Genomic DNA, 24,267 nt, shown 5'->3' on the forward strand with positions numbered 1-24,267 from the left:
AGCTTTAGTTACTTCAGATTAGATCAGATCATGTTTCAGATGCTAAAAAGCCAAAGAGACATTTCTCCTCTAAACTTCTCACATGCTTTCATTTCAATAAATGTTCAAATGATCCAATATTTCAGCAAAAATCAAAGATTAGAGAAAAAGTCCAAAAACTGAAAACAGATTTGTGTATCAGAACTTTGTTTTTTCTTCTTTCCTCTCCCATTAATCATCTCACCACCCCTCAGATTTATCTGCTGACCCTTTGGAGGGGCCCAACCCCTAGGTTGGGAACCACTGGACTAAACTAGCTAACTGTATATAAAGTAGTGTAAACTAGCTCCACCTCCAGCAGCTACAACAGTAACATGCTGCTCTAACACTGATGCTTCACTATTAATAATCTAATGATGTCATATATAATAATATATCAGTCAGAGGGACCAAACCACTACTTTTACTGCAATACTTTAACTACATCAAGCTCATAATACTTATGTACTTTTACTGCAATACTTTAACTACATCAAGCTCATAATACTTATGTACTTTTACTGCAATACTTTAACTACATCAAGCTCATAATACTTATGTACTTTTACTGCAATACTTTAACTACATCAAGCTCATAATACTTATGTACTTTTACTGCAATACTTTAACTACATCAAGCTCATAATACTTATGTACTTTTACTGCAATACTTTAAATACAGGACATTTAATTGTAATGGAGTATTTTTACATTGCTGTATTGGTACTTTTACTAAAGGATCTGAATACTTCCTCCACCTCTGGATTCATATCACACTGTGTTTATGTATATTGTATCAGCTGCACACTGAAGCCTTGAATCAGCTGCAGTTCCTCTAAAGTCCACTAGATGCTGCTCCAAGAAAACCCTACAAATACTGAGTCAATACAGTATTTCACTTTAATTTAAAACTTCAGTTCTTCAACGATAATTTGTCTTCATCTGATGTGAGAGTTTGAGAATCATGTTGGAGGGTTTGTTTGTCTCTGTTGTGAGTGAAATCAGTAACTATCTAATGGTAAAATTAGATTAGGAACATTAGGCCATAGTTTGTCATATTTTCTGTATTTATTCAAATAACTAAATTTAAAAATGTCTTTTTTAAAATAGATACGTTGAATAGATAAGACGCTTCACTGCAGGGATGGAGCCAGACGTTGTAAACATTAATCCAAACATATTTTATTTCTCCATTTATGGCACCAATATGCACTATTTTTTAAGCCATTTGAGATAATAAAATGCCTAAAAATCTGTAGATCATTTAGGAAAAACATGATAGTTGCCCAGAAAAAAAATCATCCTGTAGTGTTTACATCTTATTTTGTATTTAATTATTCTCCAACTGTCTTCATCATTCTGAAACCACAACACAGTAAATGTTAAGGATGACTCGTTTTCACTCCTGCTGCCTAAAATAGACAAAAATTCTCTGTTGTAACTATTTCTTAACAACTGTTTCCTTCTGTACTAGTCCTGAAACCTGTTTTTGTTAAACAATGCTGGAGTTCACATAATTAATGTTTAGCTGACAAATCTGCTGCATCTGAATCCATCCCATAATAATCTGGGCTGCTCTATTTGCAAGAGCAAGGAAGAAATTATATTATATTTCTTTAGGGAACAGTATAGCAGGATAAACAACATGGACATATAATTATTATTATTATTATTATTATTATTATTATTATTATTATTATTAGCTTCTGGTTCTTTATTGATCTCCTCCTGGTCACTCTGCTCTCCTTTCCTCCTCTTTTTTTCTTAACTTCTCTCATTCTCTCAACTGCGCTCATTCATCCGTGTAAATATTGTCATGGAAACTGCCTTCCCATGAAGCATGAACCAGTGAGAGTGCAAAGATAACATTCTGCCAATAAGAGACAGTTCCCAGGGAGTTAGCAAGAAGGCTAATCTGTGGTTTAGCAATAAGATTAAAGTCCATCAGGTCCATTTTTAGTGTGAGAAAAAGATGCTGAGAAAGTAATTTTTAAGATAAGTCACACTTGTGTTATCACCAAAGCGTCAAGGTGACTTATGAACCTCAGAAATAATGACCAGATGGTTGAATATAATTAAAAATGAGGTGGAGACTAGAAACTAAGTTATGAAAAGATTTCCTCCACTGAAAGAAGAAAATATAAAACAAAAAAATATCAAGATTTCTGACCATAAACTTAAAATGTAAAAAAGATTAAATGCATATCTTATTCTCTGACATCTGCTCTCCTTTGCTCCTCTGTTCTTCACATTTTCACATCTTCATCACACATGTTTCTCCTTTTCTTTACTTCTGCTTTCACTCCTTCCTCCTCCTTTATTTTCTTCACCTTCTCTTTCATTCCTGTCTTCTCTGCTACTTCCATCATTGGAAACTGACAAACTTTGAATTTCACAAATAATTATATACATGTAAAAGCTATGAGCGATACAGAAATACTGTATATCTAACCTCATGTTAAGCATCTCCTTTCCTGCCATATTTCTTCTTTACTCTCCTTTCCGACTGCCGTCCACTTTCTGTGGATGATGCCTGAGGTCGACTCCTCATGAAAACCTCCGTTATGTTCATAAGTTAGTTAGGTAGCAAACTTGCTCACTGAGGCGACACAACTGAATGAAACACACACAAGACAACAACACCCCATCACAATGGTGGCAACATTTCCCCAGTAATAAAACTTTTGTTCCATTGATTTGCTGATCCAGTCAGAGAGACTGACGGGAAATTATACAACATTTAAGTTATTTTAAGAACCAACAAGATTCAGGACTTTTGAGACTTTTTGTTTCCAGTGTGTCTTAAACCAACAGTCAGTCTTCAAATGAACATTTAAGCTGTTTTTCTTGCTGTAATCATTCCTCCTGTTCATACTGACCATTAGAAGATCCCTTCATAATGACCTTACAATGGAAGTGATGGAGGACAAAATCCACAGTCCTCCTTCTGAAGCTAATATGAAGCTTCAGCGTCCAAATGAGTCAAATCAAGTAGATATCTTTCAACGTTACAGTCTTTTTAGTGCCAAAGTTCCTCTTTTTGTTACTATACTTCCACCTGCAGCTCAACAGGGAAACACTGTCCGAGGAAACACAAAGAGGGAATTTGATGCTAAAAAGACTGTAAATGTGTCAGATATCCACTTGATATGACTAACTCAGACTGCTGAAGCTGAATAGAAGCTTCACACAGACTTTTAAATGACTGTGTGGACACACTGTGGATTTTGGCCTCCATCACTTCCATTGAAAGCACATTTGAAGGATCTTTTAATATCCAGAATGAACAGGAGGAATGATTACAGACACCTGACTGCTGGTTTAACACACTGGAAACACTGGGAACACTGGGAACGTCCTTTAATCAATTATCAGAACCCCCTCCCCCCAAAAAAAGCTGTTTCCTGCATTTTTCATACAAGCAAAACAGATGCTACAGTGTGTTAATTGCTGTATTATTAATACACAAACTCTACTTAAAACCACATTTAGTCACATACTAGTGTTTAATTTGCATTTACTGAGAACAGCACCGTACTGTTCTCTTTGACTGAGCTTCAAATTTAGCATCTTTTTAGGAGAATATTAAGTGAGTGAATTAGTGACCACAGTTCTGTGTAATCTATCATAACAAAAAGATGCCAACAGATCCAGTCTCACTAGAAAGAACTGATGTTAAAGTGTAGAAAACCCTTCTTACAGAAAGCAAAGTTAAGTCTTGATGAACCGACTGACTGAGTGCTGACTTCCATCACTGTAATCTGCAAATTGAGCTCTTAATGATCAGTTTACAGCTGACTTAAACTCTGGAATTAATCCAGCAGAGGTCAAGATCATGACATGAGGATTTGTCAGAGCTGCCCTGAACTGTGTCAATAAACAATCAAACTCTGGTGCATCAGTTCTAATCCAATCACTGCTGTTAGAAGCTGGCATCACGCCTGGATCAAGCCTGATAGTTCAGGATGCGGAGCTGAGGGACAGGAAGTAACCGTGACGTAATGTTCAACCTGAAGGTCAGCCAGGGTCTAATTACAAACCACACGAAGATCAGAGCTGTGTTTGTGTATAAAGTCTTTCTTAAGTTCTTAGTGAGTTCTGACGAGCTTCAAACTGTGATTAACTAAATCAGGTTAAACCATTAAAACTTCAGAAATGTCTTAAACACTTTAGTAACGTTTAAACAAGATGTGACTGTAGCATCATGAGCTGTTTCATAACTTACAAAAATAAAGTGGTGGAAGAAGTATTCAGATCCTTTACTGAAGTAAAAATACTCCATTACAAGTCCTGCATGAAAAATCCTACAACAGTAAAGGTACATAAGTATTATGAGCTTGATGTAGTTAAAGTATTGCAGTAAAAGTACATAAGTATTATGAGCTTGATGTAGTTAAAGTATTGCAGTAAAAGTACATAAGTATTATGAGCTTGATGTAGTTAAAGTATTGCAGTAAAAGTACATAAGTATTATGAGCTTGATGTAGTTAAAGTATTGCAGTAAAAGTAGTGGTTTGGTCCCTCTGACTGATATATTATTATATATGACATCATTAGATTATTAATAGTGAAGCATCAGTGTTAGAGCAGCATGTTACTGTTGTAGCTGCTGGAGGTGGAGCTAGTTTACACTACTTTATATACAGTTAGCTAGTTTAGTCCAGTGGTTCCCAACCTAGGGGTCGGGCCCCTCCAAAGGGTCAGCAGATAAATCTGAGGGGTGGTGAGATGATTAATGGGAGAGGAAAGAAGAAAAAACAAAGTTCTGATACACAAATCTGTTTTCAGTTTTTAGACTTTTTCTCTAATCTTTGATTTTTGCTGAAATATTGGATCATTTGAACATTTATTGAAATGAAAGCATGTGAGAAGTTTAGAGGGAAAAATCACTATTTGGTGGAGCTGTTAACAACTCATAGGCATCTGAAATGTGATCCTGACTACACACTGCTTTTTGTAAGACGTCAAAAGCCAAAAAGGTTGGAAACCACTGGTTTCATCTTTAACAATGTGTTGTATTTTAAAAGCTTGTTATATTATCCATTGTGTCAAATCTGCATCTGAAAAGTAACTAAAGCTGTCAAATAAATGTAGTGGAGTAGAAAGTACAATATTTCCCTCTGAAATGTAGAAAGTAGCATCACATGGAAATACTCAAGTAAAGTACAAGTACCTCAAAACTGTACACAATAAATAAGTCAGATGGACAAAACCAGTACTTTTACTTCAATACTTTAAGTACATTTTGTTGCTAATTCTGTAAAACTCTCTGACTCTAAAAGTCTAAAACTGCTCAGAGTAAAATTCTGATTGTATTTAGATCCTGCGCAGTTATACATGATGGCAAAACCAGACGGCTACTTACTGTGTTTACTTTGGACCAGACTCAGAGGATGTTTGAAACGTTTTATGTAGAAATCATGTTTGTTTGGAGGAATCAACAGTTTCCTGAATCACTGTAACAGAGCTGTGAGCGCCACAGTGACCCATTTATAGGAAATAACAGGAATTATCCTTCATCTTCTCCTGACGACCTTTATCACAGCTTCGTTAGGTGATGATGACGCTGAAGGAACCTTCCAGCTGCTTCGATCAGTCCAGCGATTCAATTATATGTCAAGTTGAGAAAATGACACATTAGATGCAATATTTAGATTTTAAAAGTTAGAGACTAGCTGGTGGAGAAAGTGCAGCATTTAGCAGCTGAAGAGACGGATGTTTCTCAGGATAATTGAGTCCAATAATTCAAATCCTTATAATGAATATTATAATAATCTGTTTAATGGCAGAAAACACAAGAGAAATTCCTTCATGAAAATATGAGACGCGGGACACAAACCATCATAAATACAAAACAAGATCACAATACGAACACATAAAAATAATAAACATGTCAAAAAAATAAAGATTAGATGCACATTTATATATTTATATGTATCTTTTTTTTTATGGTCTCCAGTGTATTTATTTGTGATTTAACAGCTTCATCCGACTGTAGAAAAACAACGTCTGAACTTAATTTAGAGACTCAGCAGGTTTATAAAAAAAATGAAGGAAACTGTTCAGAGTGGAGTTTCATTAAAGGATAAACACAGTTTTTACATGTAAATATAAACACTTTTTAAATATCAGATATTTTACCTGCACTGGACTCATGATGTGACTTCACATGTGAATATTCTGTCAAAATAGAAAAAAAAAAACTTCAAATTATCCTTTAATACCTGAGACAAAAGTACTGTCACTGTCGAGTCAGATTATTTGATTATTAGTTGATATTTTGTAAATTTGGTTACATGATAAAGTTTACAAACTTCAGAAAAATAACTTATTATGGACAAAGACTTCAGTAGTAAGATAAAGACGTAGGAACAATCTGATCAACACTTAAAGGAATAGTTCAACATTTTGGAAACTCTCTCGCTGAGATTTAGAGGTCAGGATTAATCTCTCAAGTCTGAATATTAAATATAACACTACGGTTAGCTTAGCTTAGCTTAGCTTAGCTTAGCATAAAGACATAAAGGAAACAGCTGGTCCGGCTCGTTGGTGTCATTAAAATCTCAGCAAGGAAGCAAATAAACGTGTTTGTCAGAATGTTGAACTGTTCCTTTAAATATGAAAACAGGTGAAGCAAATAATATCAGTCAGGAGCACAAACAGTTAGAGCTGTAACAATTAGTCAATCATCAGAAAATAACTTCTGATAATCGATTTATCATTTTAGTGATTTTTCTGGCAAAAATATCAGCTGGTTCTCAAATGTGATCATTTGCTGCTTTTCTTTGTTACATATGATAGTAAACTGAATATCTTTTGGTTTTTGACTGTTGGTCGATTAAAATGTGTGTGTTTTTTGTTATATTATAGATAAACAACTAAGTTTATTAATCAAAAAACTAATCAGCAGATTGATCAATCAATAATGAAAATAACTGTTAGTTATAAACTCAGAGAATCAATAGTTAGAAGAGCAGCTGCTCCAGATGTTTCCTTCTCTCACAGCTGAGAGTTTTGCTTTGGTGTTGCTGTGCGTGTCGGCGATGATGCGTCTGTCACCACTTGATGAAGACGAGCGCGGCGAGCGCTCCGTAGCCGAGGATGAGGAAGAGCACCTTCAGCAGCCGGTCCTGTTTGTCGTCCAGCTCTCGGGACAGAATCTCGAAGAAGGTGACGAACAGGAAGGTGCCGGCGGCGAATCCCTGCAGCACCACCGACACGATGGCGCCCGCCAGCGTCTGAGCCGACTCGATGCCCATGCCCACCACCATGCCCAGCGGGATCATCAGGCTGACGGTGACGCCCAGCTTAGCAGCGTCCTTCATGCCGAGCGCCGCCTTGGCAACGCTCACCCCGAGAGCCACGGCGGCCAGCGTCTCGTGCACGGCCACGCCCAGGAAGAGGCCGCCCAGCTTGGCTCCGTCCTCCTGCAGGCCCAGCGCCAGCCCCTCGAACACCGAGTGCGCCGACAGAGCCAGGACCAGGCTGGCGAGGCGTAGAGGCCCCGCCCCCGCCAGCTCGGCCGGGCTGAAGTGTCCGTGCTGGTGTCCGTGTGAGCGGTGACCACCGCCGCCGCCGCCGCCCGGTGAGCCCCGCGCCGGAGAGATGAAAGGCGTGTCGTACTCGGAGTCGCTGCCGGCCTCGGAGCCGCCGGCGTTGAAGGTCTCCAGGTCGATGAAGGACGGCTTCTCCTTCCTGAAGGTGAGGACGGCCTGCTCCACGAACACGGTGAGGAAGAAGCCGAGCATCATCATCGTCTCAGCTAGCGGATAATCGCTGCTGATCTTCAGCTGCCGGAACACGTCGTCCACCTGACAGTCAAACACAGCGGCGGTTAGATCCGGATCAATATTTCAACTCGCCTGTTTATACCGAATATCAACAAAAATCAAGAAAAGAAGCTTTTTGTCTGTATTTTTTATTGATCATGTGTTTGTAGTTCCTGCTTTTTCTTATCAAAATAATTGATTTTATAAATATTCAATATTATTACAGTCTGACCGATACAGGATTGATGAGGCCGATACTGATATTGGAGAGTTAAAAGAATCCAATAATGATCTATCAGCCGCTAATCATTTTCTTTACACATCCCAGAACATAAATTAACATTTTTGATGATTTTCCCTTAAATACATTTTTTTTTTAACAGTTGCGACGTGTAAATGTGTCAACAGGACGTTTTAACTCTCTAGTGAGACGGTTTCATCATATGTCGATACAACATACAGTACATGACAGAAAATATACATTTGCCTGTTAATGCAGTTAACTGTAAAATGATAATATGTTTCTGTAATGTTGAATGTTTTTATGTGATGAGGTGACAGGTAGGTGTAGGTGTGTGTGTTCCTTTATCTGTGTACTAATGTCAGTTTTAAATCATTGTTGTGAGGATATTTCTGCACTGTGTGGACACTGTGGTCAGTCTTCACTTCTTCACAGGCCTGTTTGAGGGTTAAAATTTTGTTTCAAGCTTAAGGTTAGAATAAGGTTTATGTAACGGTTGATGTAAGGTGGATGATGCTGTATTACTGTACAGATTGTAAAGCCACTGGGGCAAATTTGTGATTTGTAATATTAGGCTGTATAAATAAAAATAACTTGACTAGTTAAGATCAGAATTAGAAGTTAGAGAATGCATCATGTTAATGAGGAGTCCTCACAAGTTTAGAAAGACAAACATGTGTGTGTGTGTGTGTGTGTGTGTGTAAGGTGTACCTTGTCTCTGACGGCGGGCAGCAGCGTGTTGAAGCATGTCGCCAGGAACACGCCTCCTCCGAAGGAGTTGCAGAGAGACAGAGCCTTCCTGTATCTGTGTGCCTTGTCGTAGTCGACCAGCAGGAGGCGCACCGGCACCAGGATGCCGGCCAGCATGAGGCCGAACAATCCCAGCAGGCCGAGCAGCTTCGCCACCAGGATCTGCATCCTGAAGCTCCGCAGACGCTAAAGCCAACAAAGCAGCATCGAACGCAGCGACATCACACACACACACACACACACACACCTCCGCTCTGCTTCTACTGGACTCTACTGCTGCCGGGACATCTCAGCTGCTTCTACTGAGACACACACAGACGCTGAGGGAACAGGAAGTACAGAATAAACCACCATGAACCACAATAAAACACAATAAACAACAATAAACCACAATAAACCAGTCTACCAGATTCATGTGAGACACTGTGAGTCACTGTGTGTCAATAAAATGAAATCAAGATTTAATACAAACGTTCAACAACACTTTCACAGAATCAGTGACGTCTTTTAAATCACTTTTCATGAAGGTCTTTATTAAACTGATACCACTCTGCTTTATTTACAACATGTCTGTTTTATTATTATTATTTATCTTATACTGGGGCATTTTATTCAGATTTATTCTATTTTTTAATTGTCTATTTTAATTGTAGTACTTAAATGTTTTAACCATGTAAAGCACTTTGTAAATTTGTTTTGAAATGTGCTGTTTATTAAGTTTATTATTATTGTTATTATTGTTATTATTATTATTACTACTATTTATGGCAGTTGTAAAGAACAGAACAACATTTTCACTGAGAGGAAATGAGTTTTATTTAATCTGACAACTTTTTATCGATGTTTTTAGAGCTGCATTGATGCACGACACTGAAAGACATCATGACATCATTTTTGTTGTGTTTCCATCTCTATAAAGAAGAAGTTCTGCTGCACTTCCTCATGAAAACTAACGCCAGCTTTGTATTTATTTATTGATTTATTTGTTATTATCTCTGCTGAACAACACTGTGACGCAACAAAACTCTTCACTTTGTTTTGTGTTGTGATTTGATATTAATGTGGAACAAAAAATTCACGTCAGAATGAAAAATCATCAGTTTAGTTGTTGAAGACAGAAGGTAAAATAATTAATAATTCATTCATTGAAAAAAAGATGAATCGATAATGAAAAGAATCATTAGTTGCAGCCCTAAATAAACCTGTCACATGATCTAACAGGTGCCTAAAGGAGGTTCACAGGACAAGAGGAGGAGATGAGGAGATGAGGAGATGAGGAGAGGACGGAAAAGGAGGAAAATATGTGATGAGGAGACGAGTGGAGAGTTGATGAGAGACGACAGAGGAGTAGTTGAGGACTGAGGAAGAGAGAAGAAAGGGAGGAGTGAAAGAGAAAATGAGGAAAAGATGAAGGAGAGAAAAGGAAAGAAGAAGAGAGACGAGATCTGATCAGAAATCTTAATACTTGTTTTGTTCTTTATATTTTCTTCTTTCAGTGGAGGATACTTGCAGGGATGAATGAGTGCAGTTGAGACGGTGAGAGAAGTTAAAAGAAGAGGAGAGCAGAGTGACCAGGAGCAGATCAATAAACAACCATAAGATAATCATATATGTCCATGTTGTTTATGCTGCTATACTGTTCCCTAAAGAAATATAATATAATCAGAGTATTGAAGACCACATTTCATTGTTGGGGATCAGCTGCATATTTTGAATTGCCTTGAGGGCCTTTTGGAAGTTATTTAGAGATATAAAGAATCAGAATAGTAACATAATTCAATATTTTTCATATCTAAACATCATAATAAATGTATAGCTGTCTTTTAGTTGGGGGCCCAGGCAGCTGCCTGATTCGCTGTTATGTTACCTGACAACGAGTCAAAGGGTGAAATGTCTGTTGCTGTTAAAGGGTTGTAAAGTCCTGCAGTTGGATTTTTAGTGTCCGACAAACTTCAAACTGGACTTTCCGGTTTTTATTTGATCCTCACCAGTAACGTTACCCTGCAGATACACGCCCACAAAACGCAAAGTCTTCCATTATTTATGGTTAATATAAACTAATTTCAGTCTGAACACAAAATACCGTAAACCTACATCCCTGCAGGCTGTTTGTTTCTCTTTATAACGGTTACAGCCGCCGTTTATAACCGTTTATAACCGTTATGTTGTCGTTACTGCTGCAGGAGACCAACGTCAAGCTGCCGAACTTCCTGTCAGGAGCTTCAAAATAAACTTCTATAATCAAATATGAGAGAATTATCTTTTAGCATCTCTTATTGTGACATCGCTTCACGTTGCGATTCAGTATCAGATCGAATATTTAAGATGTATGATTTCACTTCTACCGTTCCTCTGACAGATTTTTGATGTTTACATTAAACATAAAATCGCTTCACTTCCGCCCGCGCTTCCGTCTAACAGCGGCTAACTTTAAGGAGTTGCTAGCTTTAGTTGCCGTTAGCTCCCAACAGCTAACACCCGGTCAAACAGGTAAACAGCTGCTCCAAGGTGTGTCAGTCAGAAACAGCAACGAACTCAGCTCAAGAAAAACATATTAAACCCCCTAAAATGAGTCAGAGTTGCCGTGTTTACCTGTCCGGCCCTCCGTCTCTTTCCAGCAGGTGTATGAAGCGACATCCGCGTTTACGTCATACAATCCCTGAGCGCTGATTGGCCGGTCTCCCTCTTCTTTTTTTCACAACTTTATTTGATCTTTACAAATAAAACAGCAGCAAGACGACAACAACCATGAACAACAATAAATTAGTAGTGAAAAGCAGTGATGGAAATTAACTAAGTACATTTACTCAAATATTGTACTTAAGTATAAGTTTGAGGTACTTGTATTTTACTTGAGTATTTCCATGTGACACAACAAACTGAGACATACTGTAACTTGACATTGTTTTTGTATTGTCGGGTGTGTATCAGCTGGTATCCATAAGGAAGGAAAATAATTATTAAACTCATTAATTAATCAAGTAAAGGAGGATTTCTGTTTTTTACATGAATGAATGTGATATTTACCCCTAATGATGAGATTAACAATATCAGATATTTGTTTATAAAGACTGTTTAGGGTGAATCAGAGTAATGTGGGGCAATTTTTGCAGTTTGCACTTCAGCAATATATTTCAATATGAAGCCAACACAGAACCATTCTGAAATCCCCAAAGTGTTTTCCACTCTTACAAGAAGAGAGAACACAGATATCACACTCAGAGAAGAAATAAACAAATATAAATGTGTTCTTTCTGCCAAAATGTGCCTTTTCCTAATGTGGGACACTGACGGAAGGTCTAAATCACGTTAATTCATACAGTAAAAACTCCTCTAGTCAGTAACACTCAAGGCCAAAGTTCATGCCCATGTTTGCTCTTTTCAGTAATTATGTCTCGCTGTTACAAACATATTATATTATGTTTTAATGTTAGTAATAATATAATTTAAAATCTGCAAAAAAACAAAAGAAATTAAGCATTAAAAAACTAAGACCCCTGAATAACTATAAGTGTTGCATATTTAATCTGCTTAAATTAATATTTCACCAAGTTAAGAACATATATGTCTGCCCCACATTTCAAACCACATTTCCTAAAGTGGGACAATGAAAAATTGACTGAAATTTCTTTTAAAAAATACATGTTTTCATCATATTACAGTGTATTTTGATACATGAATATATCATAAACACAATCTGATAATCAGAAATATTGCTTCATTTATGACATGTGATTTAATTACGACACCGCAGGTTTAACTTGACAGCAGTCTTAATCATTAGCATTTGTCAGGAGAAGAGATGCATTGGAGTCTCAATTACACTTATTCACCCATATGACAGATTTTGGAGGAAGCTTAATGGTGGGATATTTTTCATTTTGAGACTTTTGAGGATTATGCAGGCTGGATGTGACTGAACAGGAACAGAACAGATGTTCAGTAGTTTCAAGCTCTTCCAAGACAGAAATGACAGAGGTCAACCTCAATTAATATTAATGACTTTAAATTGTATTTCTTTATGTTTTAAATAAGTATTTATCTGTGATTGTTATATTGTTGTCACCTCTCCTTTATTAAAAACCCAGAATCTCTGAATCTGTAAATGTTGTTTGTTCCTCCTTCACTGTAAAGTCTCAGCATTTGCAGACTGGAAGCTTCAAGTTTCCGTATCACAGTTGTGGAAGCACTCTCATAGTGTCATTTCTCAGAGTAAAAGCTGTAAAAAGCCGCTGTACACAGTTAGCTAACACAGTTAGCTGTAGACTAGCTGGTGAACATAGCGGAGCATTTAGCAGCTAAAGAGCCAGATATTTCCCTCAGGAGTTGGTAGAGAGTAAAAACAGAGCTAAAAGAGAGTGAATATTGGACAGAAACACGACTCCACATGAATGATAATGTTGCTCCGTAACTGCTGGATGTGGAAATAAACAACTGTTTGCTAACATGTTAGCCACATCTGCTCTATAAGCTGATAATATGACAGAAGTCATGTTTAGAGACTATTCTGCTGAAAACAAGTGGACAAAAAACATCATTTCAAGCAGCTTTAACTAGATTGAAACTACAAAAGATCAAGAATAGAACCCTGAGGAACCCCGCGAGTAATTATGGACATTATCAATGTGATGATCATGTTGTAACTGCTGGATGTGGAAATAAGCAACCGTTTGCTAACAAGGTCAACATATCAACTTAACGCTGATGATATGTCAGATTTGTGAATAAAAACATCACTTATAGAAGGTTTAAAGGAAAATATCAACACAGGAGCTTAACTGGAAAGTTTCTCATGATGGACAATAAAGACTGAGCTGAAACAACAGACATCAGACAGGAGGAGGGTGTAAAATGTTGAGATGCTCTTTTTAATTCCCCAAACTGTGTCTCTGCCTCTTGGACGCCACACACACACACACACAGGATTACTGCCATTTACACTAAATTAACCCTGATACTCATTCACACACAGACACACACTCAGATCCATCATAAACAAGGTATTGGACAAAAAATTGCATTTAAAGTTACACTGTGTAGTTTTCAGAAGAAAAAACAGACATTTCAAGCTTCTGTATTAAACCCGCTGACCCGCCTCGCTGCAGCTGTTTCACATCTGGGGTCCAGTTTCCTGTTAGAACATTATTGATTAATTAACTTTAGGTTTGATAGCAAAGTGTTATGTCCAAATGTTCCTCTTAAAAACCACACAGAGCCGCAGGAAGTGGGTGTTGTTTTTGGTGACGTGGCTCCTGAATGAAGCGGGAGGCCTCTCTCGTGCAGGAATTATTCAGTGATGGAAAAAAAATAACTTCCTTTTAGTCCTTCGAGTTATAACGATCCAAAATCAGAAAGAAAAAGGACAGTTGGTGTTGCTGCTCTCCTCCACACACAAACCTGCCTGACCTGGAAGAAGCCAGAAGAAATCACGGTTACATAAGTCAGGACTTGACTACTAGTAAATAACACTAGTATGTGTTGGGATGGTTTGTGGATTTACCAGGTCTGAGTGTCATGGCTGCTCCTCGTTGCCGGCGCTGGGCGTCCGGTTGCGGATTTGACTCCTCAGCTGTTCGATGAGTTCTGGGTTCTGCTGCTGCATCTGCTGAGCAAACTGCTGACCTCTGCAACACAAACAGCACAGACATGTTAGCATCCACACAACAACTTACACTTTGTTGGTGGTAATTTCTGTGTCTTAAACCAACAATCAGGAGTCTAAATGAACATTAAAGCTGTGTTTCTTGCTGTAATCATTCCTCCTGTTCATACTGACCATTAGAAGATCCCTTCATAATGACCTTACAATGGAAGTGATGGAGGACAAAATCCACAGTCCTCCTTCTGAAGCTAATATGAAGCTTCAGCGTCCAAATGAGTCAAATCAAGTAGATATCTTTCAACGTTACAGTCTTTTTAGTGCCAAAGTTCCTCTTTTTGTTACTATACTTCCACCTGCAGCTCAACAGGGAAACACTGTCCGAGGAAACACAAAGAGGGAATTTGATGCTAAAAAGACTGTAAATGTGTCAGATATCCACTTGATATGACTAACTCAGACTGATGAAGCTGAATAGAAGCTTCACACAGACTTTTAAATGACTGTGTGGACACACTGTGGATTTTATCCTCCATCACTTCTATTGAAAGCACATTTGAAGGATCTTTAATATCCAGTATGAACAGGAGGAATGATTACAGACACCTGACTGCTGGTTTAACACACTGGGAATACTGGGAACACTGGGAACATTGTGATCCTGCTGATGTTTACAATCTGAGTGTCATTTTCAATTTTAACAGCAGTCCTGCTCATTAGAGCTAAAATGATTAGTTTATTAATCAATTAGTCAACAGAGGGATTTACTTGTAAACTATTTTGATAATTAAGTCATTTTTTAAAGCATCTATGATGTTTATTTTTATAACAACAAGGTAGGTACGTACGCCTGGATCAGTCCCGATAAATCTCCGACCCCAGCGGCTCCAGCAGCACCAGCGGCTCCAGGAGCTCCAGTAGCTCCACCGGCGCTGGGGATCCCGCCACCTAGGCCTCCTCCTCCTCCTCCTCCTCCTCCCATTCCATACGCTCCCGACATCATCCCCGACATCCTGGAAGACAGCAAGGAGACGCTAAACTCACCAGAGAAACCACCAACACACACTGACCGAGAGAAACAAAAACCAACTTACATCTGCTGAACCTGAGGGTTGTTCATCAGAGACGACGCCTGCAGAGACGCAGAGACAGACAGTTAATACTGGATCAATACTGGATCAATACTGGATCAATACTGGATCAATACTGGATCAATCTTTACTGGTTACTCTGGAGAAAAAGGCTCACTGAGCAGAGGTTAAACAGGATGGACAAGAAACACAAAAAAAATACTGGTTTGTATTATAATAACAGAAGTTTCTAATATTTTGCCCCTCGACTGTTTACAAACACAAATCACAAAATATTATAAATGGTGGATTGATACAGACGCTGGCAGGAGTCATGGAGACAAAAACATCATTAATTCTCTCAGTTCAAATGAATAAACAGAACAAAATGTTAAACGATATTGTTAACAATAATGTTACGCTATGCTATGCTAAGTTAGCGCTGAATCAATAGTGTATTATCAGTGCTCTGTTAGCTAGCAAAGGAGGTAACTAGGACTTTGACTAAGTATGATAGCAATATCAATTCAGTGCTACCACTGAGCTAACGTTTGCTTGAGTGAATCTAACCTAGAAGAGGAAGTTTTACTTCTTCCTCTCATGTTGGACTGAGGGCAGGCTGGACGATACAGTGACTCACTATCGCGTCATGAGGTATAAGTAGTATTACAAGACAGGACGAACTGGGGGCTAGCTGGTTAGCATGCTAACTTCAGTAGATATCACTGTAACACAATACATAGATGTCTTTGAAGTAACATCAAAACTTTTATTTCTTCACATTCTGTTGAGAATGATCAGATAATAGATTGTCCGTGAAATAACCGTCACAGTAACTCTGTAGTAATTTGTGCACACGAGACATCAATTCTGGAGCACAAACGACTTCTGTGTTTGAGCAAATTAAGAGAACAAAACTGCTCCTCACAGCTGCCGGGCTGCATAGCGTGTACAGAAAAGTTTCATGCACAATAAGTTTGAAGCGGTCTGAGGTCTCACCATGTTCATGAAGCCGGGGTTACTGAGCAAACCGGCCAGATCCACTCCGCCCATCCCTGCTGTCTGAGAGAGAGAGAGAGAGAGAGAGAGAGAGAGGTGAGCACAGTCTCTAAAGAGCATTCAACTCTTCACTGCTGCTCTTCTTCTCTTACTGGACTAGAGGTTTCCATCTTCTCCTCGGCAATCTTCAGGTTGGATTTGTACGTGTCGTTGTCGGGGTCGAGCTCCAGAGCTTTCTTATAGAAAGTGGCTGCTTCTGTGTGCTTGTTGAGGCTGGCGAGAGCCAAACTGCAACACAACAACAACAAGATGGAAAACACCACAAGACTCCATCAGAGGGCTGTTTCATAAAACCAGACTACCAATTAAACCAGATTTCTTTCATTAAATCAGGCTTGTTTCAGTAATTCTGCCTAATTTCAGCAAGTCAGGCTTATTTCGGCGAGTCAGCCTTATTTCAGTAAGTCAGCCTTATTTAATTAATCAGACTTATTTAAGTAAATCAGCCTTATTTCAGCAAGTCAGGCTTATTTCAGTGAGTCAGGCTTATTTCAGTGAGTCAGGCTTATTTTAGTGAGTCAGGCTTATTCCAGTGAGTCAGGTTTATTTCGGCAAGTCAGGCTTATTTCAGCGAGTCAGGCTTATTTCAGCGAGTCAGGCTTATTTCAGCGAGTCAGGCTTATTTCAGCGAGTCAGGCTTATTTCAGCGAGTCAGGCTTATTTCAGTAAGTCAGGCTTATTTCAGCGAGTCAGGCTTATTTCAGCGAGTCAGGCTTATTTCAGCGAGTCAGGCTTATTTCAGTAAGTCAGGCTTATTCCAGTGAGTCAGGCTTATTTCAGTGAGTCAGGCTTATTTCAGCAAGTCAGGCTTATTTCAGTGAGTCAGGCTTATTTTAGTAAGTTAGGCTTATTTCAGTAAGTCAGGCTTATTCCAGTGAGTCAGGCTTATTTCAGTAAGTCAGGCTTATTCCAGTGAGTCAGGCTTATTTCAGTGAGTCAGGCTTATTTCAGTAAGTCAGGCTTATTCCAGTGAGTCAGGCTTATTTCAGTGAGTCAGGCTTATTTCAGCAAGTCAGGCTTATTTCAGTGAGTCAGGCTTATTTTAGTAAGTTAGGCTTATTTCAGTAAGTCAGGCTTATTCCAGCAAGTCAGGCTTATTTCAGTGAGTCAGGTTAATTTTAGTAAATCAGGCTTATTCCAGTGAGTCAGGCTTATTTCAGCAAGTCAGGCTTATTCCAGTGAGTCAGGCTTATTTCAGTAAGTCAGGCTTATTTCAGTGAGTCAGGCTTATTTCAGTGAGTCAGGCTTATTTCAGTAAGTCAGGCTTATTCCAGTGAGTCAGGCTTATTTCAGTGAGTCAGGCTTATTTCAGCAAGTCAGGCTTATTTCAGTGAGTCAGGCTTATTTTAGTAAGTTAGGCTTATTTCAGTAAGTCAGGCTTATTCCAGTGAGTCAGGCTTATTTCAGTAAGTCAGGCTTATTCCAGTGAGTCAGGCTTATTTCAGTGAGTCAGGCTTATTTCAGTGAGTCAGGCTTATTCCAGTGAGTCAGGCTTATTCCAGTGAGTCAGGCTTATTTCAGCAAGTCAGGCTTATTTCAGTGAGTCAGGCTTATTTTAGTAAGTTAGGCTTATTTCAGTAAGTCAGGCTTATTCCAGCAAGTCAGGCTTATTTCAGTGAGTCAGGTTAATTTTAGTAAATCAGGCTTATTCCAGTGAGTCAGGCTTATTTCAGCAAGTCAGGCTTATTCCAGTGAGTCAGGCTTATTTCAGTAAGTCAGGCTTATTTCAGTGAGTCAGGCTTATTTTAGTAAGTTAGGCTTATTTCAGTAAATCAGGCTTATTCCAGTGAGTCAGGTTTATTTCGGCAAGTCAGGCTTATTTCAGTGAGTCAGGCTTATTTCAGTGAGTCAGGCTTATTTTAGTAAGTTAGGCTTATTCCAGTGAGTCAGGTTTATTTCAGTGAGGCAGGCTTATTTCAGTAAGTCAGGCTAATTTTAGTAAGTTGGGATTATTTCATGAATCAATAATGATACGTTCGTTACGTGCTGCAGTATAGTAAAATTTTTTTGTCACATATTGATATGGGATGCACTTACTTGGGTATTTAAATCTAAGGTCACATCTTTTATTCTAAAATGTCTGTACAATATTTCAGTCAACATATGAGCTTTTAAATGCACCAAAAGTTTGTCTTGTGTCTGTGACCTCATAGTCAGAAATATTTTCAGTATTTATACTCTTTAAATGTCACTAAATAAAACTTAAGAGCCTTAAACTCAGAAAAAGTTATTGAAAATACAGAAAGAGGCAGACAGCCAACCTGAAGATATTTGAACAGAGGCTGTTATTTCACACCAAGTAACATCATCCAACTGAGAGATATCTTATGTTTCTACAAAATGCTAAATATCTTATTTTCTGCTATAAAACTAATCACCTATTTGATATGTTAAAGTAGTTTAACAGGCCTAAAAGATCATGAAGACCTGATGTCACCTGACAAAAGAAGAAGTCAAAGAACAGCAGCGAGTCTGGAAAACATGCCAGTATGTGCAGCTGTTTGCAGCCGTTACGTTGCTTGTTTTATGTTATCTACTCATTCAGCAGCTGTCAGCGACTGACAGAAGGTTGTGGTTTCCTACCCCATCCTCCCGTAAGCTTTGCTGTAGTTTGGGTCGATGCTGATGGCCTGTTCACAGTCCTGCACTGCTCCAGCATAGTTTCCCAGTTTACTGTATGCTGCAGCCCTGCAAACACACACAAATATTACAATTAAGTCACTTTTAATACACATTTATTCAAACACAAGTAAGTTAAAAACTCCTAAACTTTTAAACAACTTAAAGTCAACCTGTTGCAGTAGTAGACGGCGTTCTGAGGATTTATGGCGATGGCCTTGGAGTAAAACTCGACAGCAGCTCCAAAGTTCTCTACTTTCATTTGATCGTTACCTGCAGGCGAGAAGATTTTATAAAAATAAAATCAAGACGCAAAAATAAAGAAAACAGCGGTCACTTTAGAAACTGTGAGAAACTTCTGGCAGAGTTTCCTCGTTGTCTTCTCACCGTCAGTTTTGAGTCTCTCGGCCTCGGCTCTCTCGTCCTCGCTTACGGAGTTTGGGGTGGAGTTATTGTTGACCTGTGACTGAGCTGGAAACTGCAACACACAAACACACACACGAGTCAGAGATGTCCTGGAAAATGATGACTGCCTCAAAATACTTCCATCATGTCAAGTCCACCAAGATAATATAATAATAAATGCAGCGAGTGTGTAAACATGACTCTACCTTGGCTGTGGCTGAGTTGAAGATCTCCGGTAACGTCAGGGGGACGGCGAGGCTCTGGTCATCGGTCGAAACTTCAAAAGCTGTTTCCAAACACTGAACAGCGACTGCAGAGCAACAAGATCACTTTAACAGGGCAGGAAAACTAAATACTGAAGCAGTTGATCAAGAGAAAAGTCACAGATTCCACTGTGACGAGTCACAGACACGAAATATATCTGATTATAAACAACATCAGCTGTCAGAAATCAGCAGACACATTTATCAGGGTCAGTAGTCGTATTAGACGCCGGCTGTGTGGAAATCTGATGTTTTCACACCACAGATAAAGAACAACACTGAAACATAAATCTTACAGGTAGTTACCAGCTATTTTTCATAATCAATTAGTCATTTGGAGTCATACTTTAAGAAATGAATCGATTCTCAATTCAAAACTGATTCTCAACTGAATGAATAGAAAAGGAGGCTCTATTTTTAGCCTCTTACTGCAGTAAACTTGTGCCAAACCAAACACTGCTGTTCTTAGTGCACTGAAATACAATATGAAACATAACTGGCAGTCAAGATAACTGGTCTTGATGAAGGTCGCTGTCAGAGTACGCAGCTTTTGATTTTAAAAAGTTAGAAGCATTAATTTGGAAACATCTTACAGTCTTCTGCCTGTATGACAACAACAAAATGAAAGTTTAATTTACTGACATCACTGGTTAAATGTCTTGTAAAAACAGATGTTGGTGTGTGTTTGCTCTGCAGTAAGAAGAGGTTGTTATTAACCTCTCTCAGCCTCTCTGCTGCTCCGTCAGCTCCAACACGCTGAGCAGCTGCAGGATTTCTGAGGTCAAACAGACCTGACTGAGTTACTTTCTTCACCTCAGAGTTGTTTTAAGTTGTTTAATGCTGCAGTTTGTGTTGGTCAGCTGCTCTCGTTTGTTACTGCTGGAGTTTGTTGCTCTGCTAACGTTAGTCTCTGAGTGAGTTGAGAAAGTTAACAATATACTTCATGTTTGTCTCGTAAAAGTAATTATTGAGACACTAAATCAAAAAACGTGCTGAACTGCTGCCGTTTTTGGAGATGAACTACAAGATGAACTCTAGCGTGTGCAACCTGTAGATTATCCCGGTGCTGCACTGCCCTTGCACTTCAGTTCCACCTTTATCATTCCATCAACTTCACCATATTAACCAACATTTAGAAAATCGATTTTTGACATTTGTGAGTTGATTCAGAATCGTAGGAGAGAGGAACCAGGATCGGTTCATCCAGCCCTAAGAGGACTCACCTTCCAGACTCTCCTGGGCGCCTGAGGACAGATTCCCTGACTGGAGCTGATCATGGAGGAACTGGATGATGGAGAAGGCGAGACGCTTGTTGTCTGTCATGGTGGCGGAGGCTCAGACCTCTCTGTACTCACTGATGGAGAGAGACCCTGAAAACACAGCAGGAACAGGACCCGTCAACTAGTTAGCACGTTGCTAGCATGTCATTAAATCTCATACAGCAGCTAAACGCAACATCACTCCTGTTACTTATTATAAAGTCAATCTGGATGCACCTTTCTGTCTCATATCTTAGTTACTGTGTGGAGATGCGGAGCAACACGTATGTATGATGTCACAGCCGAGCCTGTAATCAACTAATAGATACGATTTAACAAGGAACTCTTTAAAGTTACAACCACTCAAGTGTTTTGCTGAAAAGAGAAAGTTGTAAATGCAGAGGATGTAGTGCAGGCTGGATGAAAACAAAGGATATTTTATGAAATAAAACTATAAAATTGATTTGTAACAAGTTGTGTAATTATTGTTATTTTAAATAAGTATATTGTGATATTATTTAGTTGTATGGTTTGTTTTGATACCAGAAATGTTTCCATAAATTTCAATAAATAAAGCCATTATTAATATTACAGAAAAGAATTGTAAGAATGATATATAAGGTGGATTCAAGTGAACACACCAACAGACGGTTTATTAAATCAGGACTAATGAAACTGAAAGATCTGGTTGAGTTACAGATATTATTAATTATGTACAGAACAGTTTTTGTTTTCACTCTGAGGACGAGGACCATAGAAGGAAATGTCAGTATGAAGGGACTACTTTAAAGCAGGTGTGTGTTTCAGTAAGAGGCGTCAAACTGTGATTCTTTACTGAATGATTTAAAGGGCTGTTTAAACATTTTTCAGCTCAAGAAAACATAAAGAGAAAGAATAACGAGATGATATGAAGTTGACAGCTTTTCTTAGTTGATAGTAAATTATTGTCTACGGCAGTTTTTCTCATATTACTTGTAGGTAATCGTGGTTAAGTTACTGGACTTGATCTGTTTCTATGGTTTATCTGTGTTTTGAACAGGAAGCAGGTGATATTAGGTTTGCTCCTTCCTGTGCGCGAGGAAACTGAACTGTATTTTCTTCATGAATCACATCTTTTCCTGGAACTGTGCATCGACATGAGCAGAATAAACAAATACATGAAATGAAGTGAGCTTGTGGAATATTCTAGCAGCTCAGGCTAAGTATAACTCAGCATGACTGTTTCACCAATGCTAACAGCTGATGGCTAACACTAGCCATCTCTGTTGCACAATCAGCTGACTTGACTGCTAGAAAGCAGACAAAGTGACGTTTACACAAAGAGGTCACTTTGAAATATGAACTCAAGTTAGCTGGTTCGTTTCCAACAGAAAGTAAAAACACAGCGGACATGGTTTAATGGTTGCTATAAGCTTCGGTTCACTGATGTGCACACAATCCGATTTTAGCACTGCAATACGTAGAAATAGCTGTGAGCATAACATTACTGCATATTTCATTTATATTCTATATTCGCTTCTTCAACTTAAGATAAACATACGTAACGTAACTACAGATACCAGAACGTTTACTTCTGCCAACTTTCTTTTATTTTTACAATCCACAAGTTAGCATGTATACAGGCTAGATATCGTCATTTTTACGTATTTTATTTGCATTTATTACTCCTAGTTCTTGTCTGTTTTCTTTATTTCCTGCACTACTGTACCACGTTACTTCTCTCACCGTAACTCGGGAGTAAATCCTTGCAAATCTCGTTAGAAAATTGGCAGTCTAACGATGCATCGCATGTCAGAGGCGGAATAAAAATCTTGGAGCAAGATTTAGTATAATGGAAACAAAGGCCGATATCTTCTAGAAAATTCGGCTTATAGTTGATTCATGTCAACAGAATCCATCTCAATAAATGACTTGTTAATCCTTGCGAGCCTCTGCCTGCCGCCCTGTTCTGCACTGTGTATCCTGGAGGAAGAAAAGCGTCACAACAACGTGGGAACCCGCGATTAAAAGCTGAATTTTTACTAATTTAAATGTTTCTTGGTGAAAGAAATGTAAGCCGAATTGGAGATGAGTTCTTGTCAGTTGTTTTAACGTGTTAACCTTTGCTCTACCATGAGCAGTGTTTAACTGAGAGGCGAGGACATGTTGGACCGCCGGAGTTTTGAGCGGAACTCGGCGTGACGTGTTCTCCGAGCCGCAGCGGCACGATGCTAACTGCTAACTAGCTCGTAGATCACATTTCGTTGACTGTAACGAAGCTGACGTATATAAGATACCGTTACGCGGACACATCCAACATTATAACAAACTGATATGTTTTTCCTACCAGCTGTCTCCGTGTTACAAGTGAGGATTGTCCCGGTAACGGACTGTTAGCGTTAGCTCTGCTCTCCTTCGAGTAGTTTCTAGCCGTCACTCAGCTAGCTAATTAGCTTGTCGCACAGTTATGACGTCCAGTGGAGGCGCCGGTACTACTTGCCGCATGGTGTCAAGTTACAGCAAAAACTGAAAGTACCGGAACTTCAGCCAAGTGGCCTTCAGAATAAAAGAAGAGGTAGACTCAAGTACTTCATGTATTTTTATATTTGAGTCAGTTGATTTAGTTATTGTGTATATTTTAGCCTTAAACTTTGCTTTTTCTTCTTTCCCCTCCCATAAATCATCTCATGACCCCTCATATTTATCTGCTGACCCTTTGGAGGTGCCGACCCCTAGGTTGGGAACCACTGGACTAAACTAGCTAACTGTATATAAAGTAGTTGAAACTAGCTCCACCTCCAGCAGCTACAACAGTAACATGCTGCTCTAACACTGATGCTTCACTATTAATAATCTAATGATGTCATATATAATAATATATCAGTCAGAGGGACCAAACCACTACTTTTACTGCAATACTTTAACTACATCAATCTCATAATACTTATGTACTTTTACTGCAATACTTTAACTACATCAAGCTCATAATACTTATGTACTTTTACTGCAATTCTTTAAATACATCAAGATAATACTTATGTACTTTTACTGTACTAGGATTTTTCATGCAGGACTTTTACTTGTAATGGAGTATTTTACATTGCTGTATTGGTACTTTCACTGCAGTAAAGGATCTGAGTACTTCATGTACCACTGAGAGTTGAAATCTTTTTCCGTTTTGATGCAAGAAATACTCGTCAGTTAGGATTTATTTTTGAAAGGTATGACCGGAAATT

The 24,267-nt window shown here is 38.7% G+C and overlaps 2 protein-coding genes across 3 annotated transcripts; both read right to left on the reverse strand.

The window, feature by feature from the left end:
* Nucleotides 1-5,777: 5,777 nt before the first annotated feature.
* On the reverse strand, nt 5,778-11,472 carry LOC137187261 (zinc transporter ZIP3-like). 2 transcript variants are annotated; one of them, XM_067596033.1, is made up of 3 exons: nt 11,371-11,472; nt 8,740-9,098; nt 5,778-7,829 (listed from the first exon to the last, which is right to left on the reverse strand). In XM_067596033.1, the coding sequence occupies exons 2-3, from the start codon at nt 8,944-8,946 to the stop codon at nt 7,074-7,076; spliced, it is 963 nt and encodes a 320-aa protein (XP_067452134.1). In that variant the 5' UTR covers nt 8,947-9,098; nt 11,371-11,472; the 3' UTR covers nt 5,778-7,073. The 2 variants fall into 2 exon arrangements, with proteins under 2 accessions (XP_067452134.1, XP_067452135.1); XM_067596034.1 differs by lacking the exon at nt 11,371-11,472 and adding an exon at nt 10,646-11,351.
* A 2,153-nt stretch (nt 11,473-13,625) lies between these two features.
* Nucleotides 13,626-23,528, reverse strand: sgta (small glutamine rich tetratricopeptide repeat co-chaperone alpha). Its single transcript, XM_067596032.1, has 12 exons — nt 23,379-23,528; nt 21,017-21,163; nt 19,737-19,840; nt 19,513-19,603; nt 19,299-19,398; nt 19,090-19,194; nt 16,599-16,734; nt 16,447-16,509; nt 15,472-15,509; nt 15,226-15,390; nt 14,279-14,402; nt 13,626-14,184 (listed from the first exon to the last, which is right to left on the reverse strand). Exons 2-11 carry the CDS (start codon nt 21,114-21,116, stop codon nt 14,291-14,293), a joined length of 1,014 nt encoding a protein of 337 aa, XP_067452133.1. The 5' UTR covers nt 21,117-21,163; nt 23,379-23,528; the 3' UTR covers nt 13,626-14,184; nt 14,279-14,290.
* Nucleotides 23,529-24,267: the final 739 nt, after the last annotated feature.

This window comes from Thunnus thynnus, chromosome 8, assembly GCF_963924715.1.
Source record: "Thunnus thynnus chromosome 8, fThuThy2.1, whole genome shotgun sequence".
Lineage (NCBI taxonomy): Eukaryota > Metazoa > Chordata > Actinopteri > Scombriformes > Scombridae > Thunnus > Thunnus thynnus.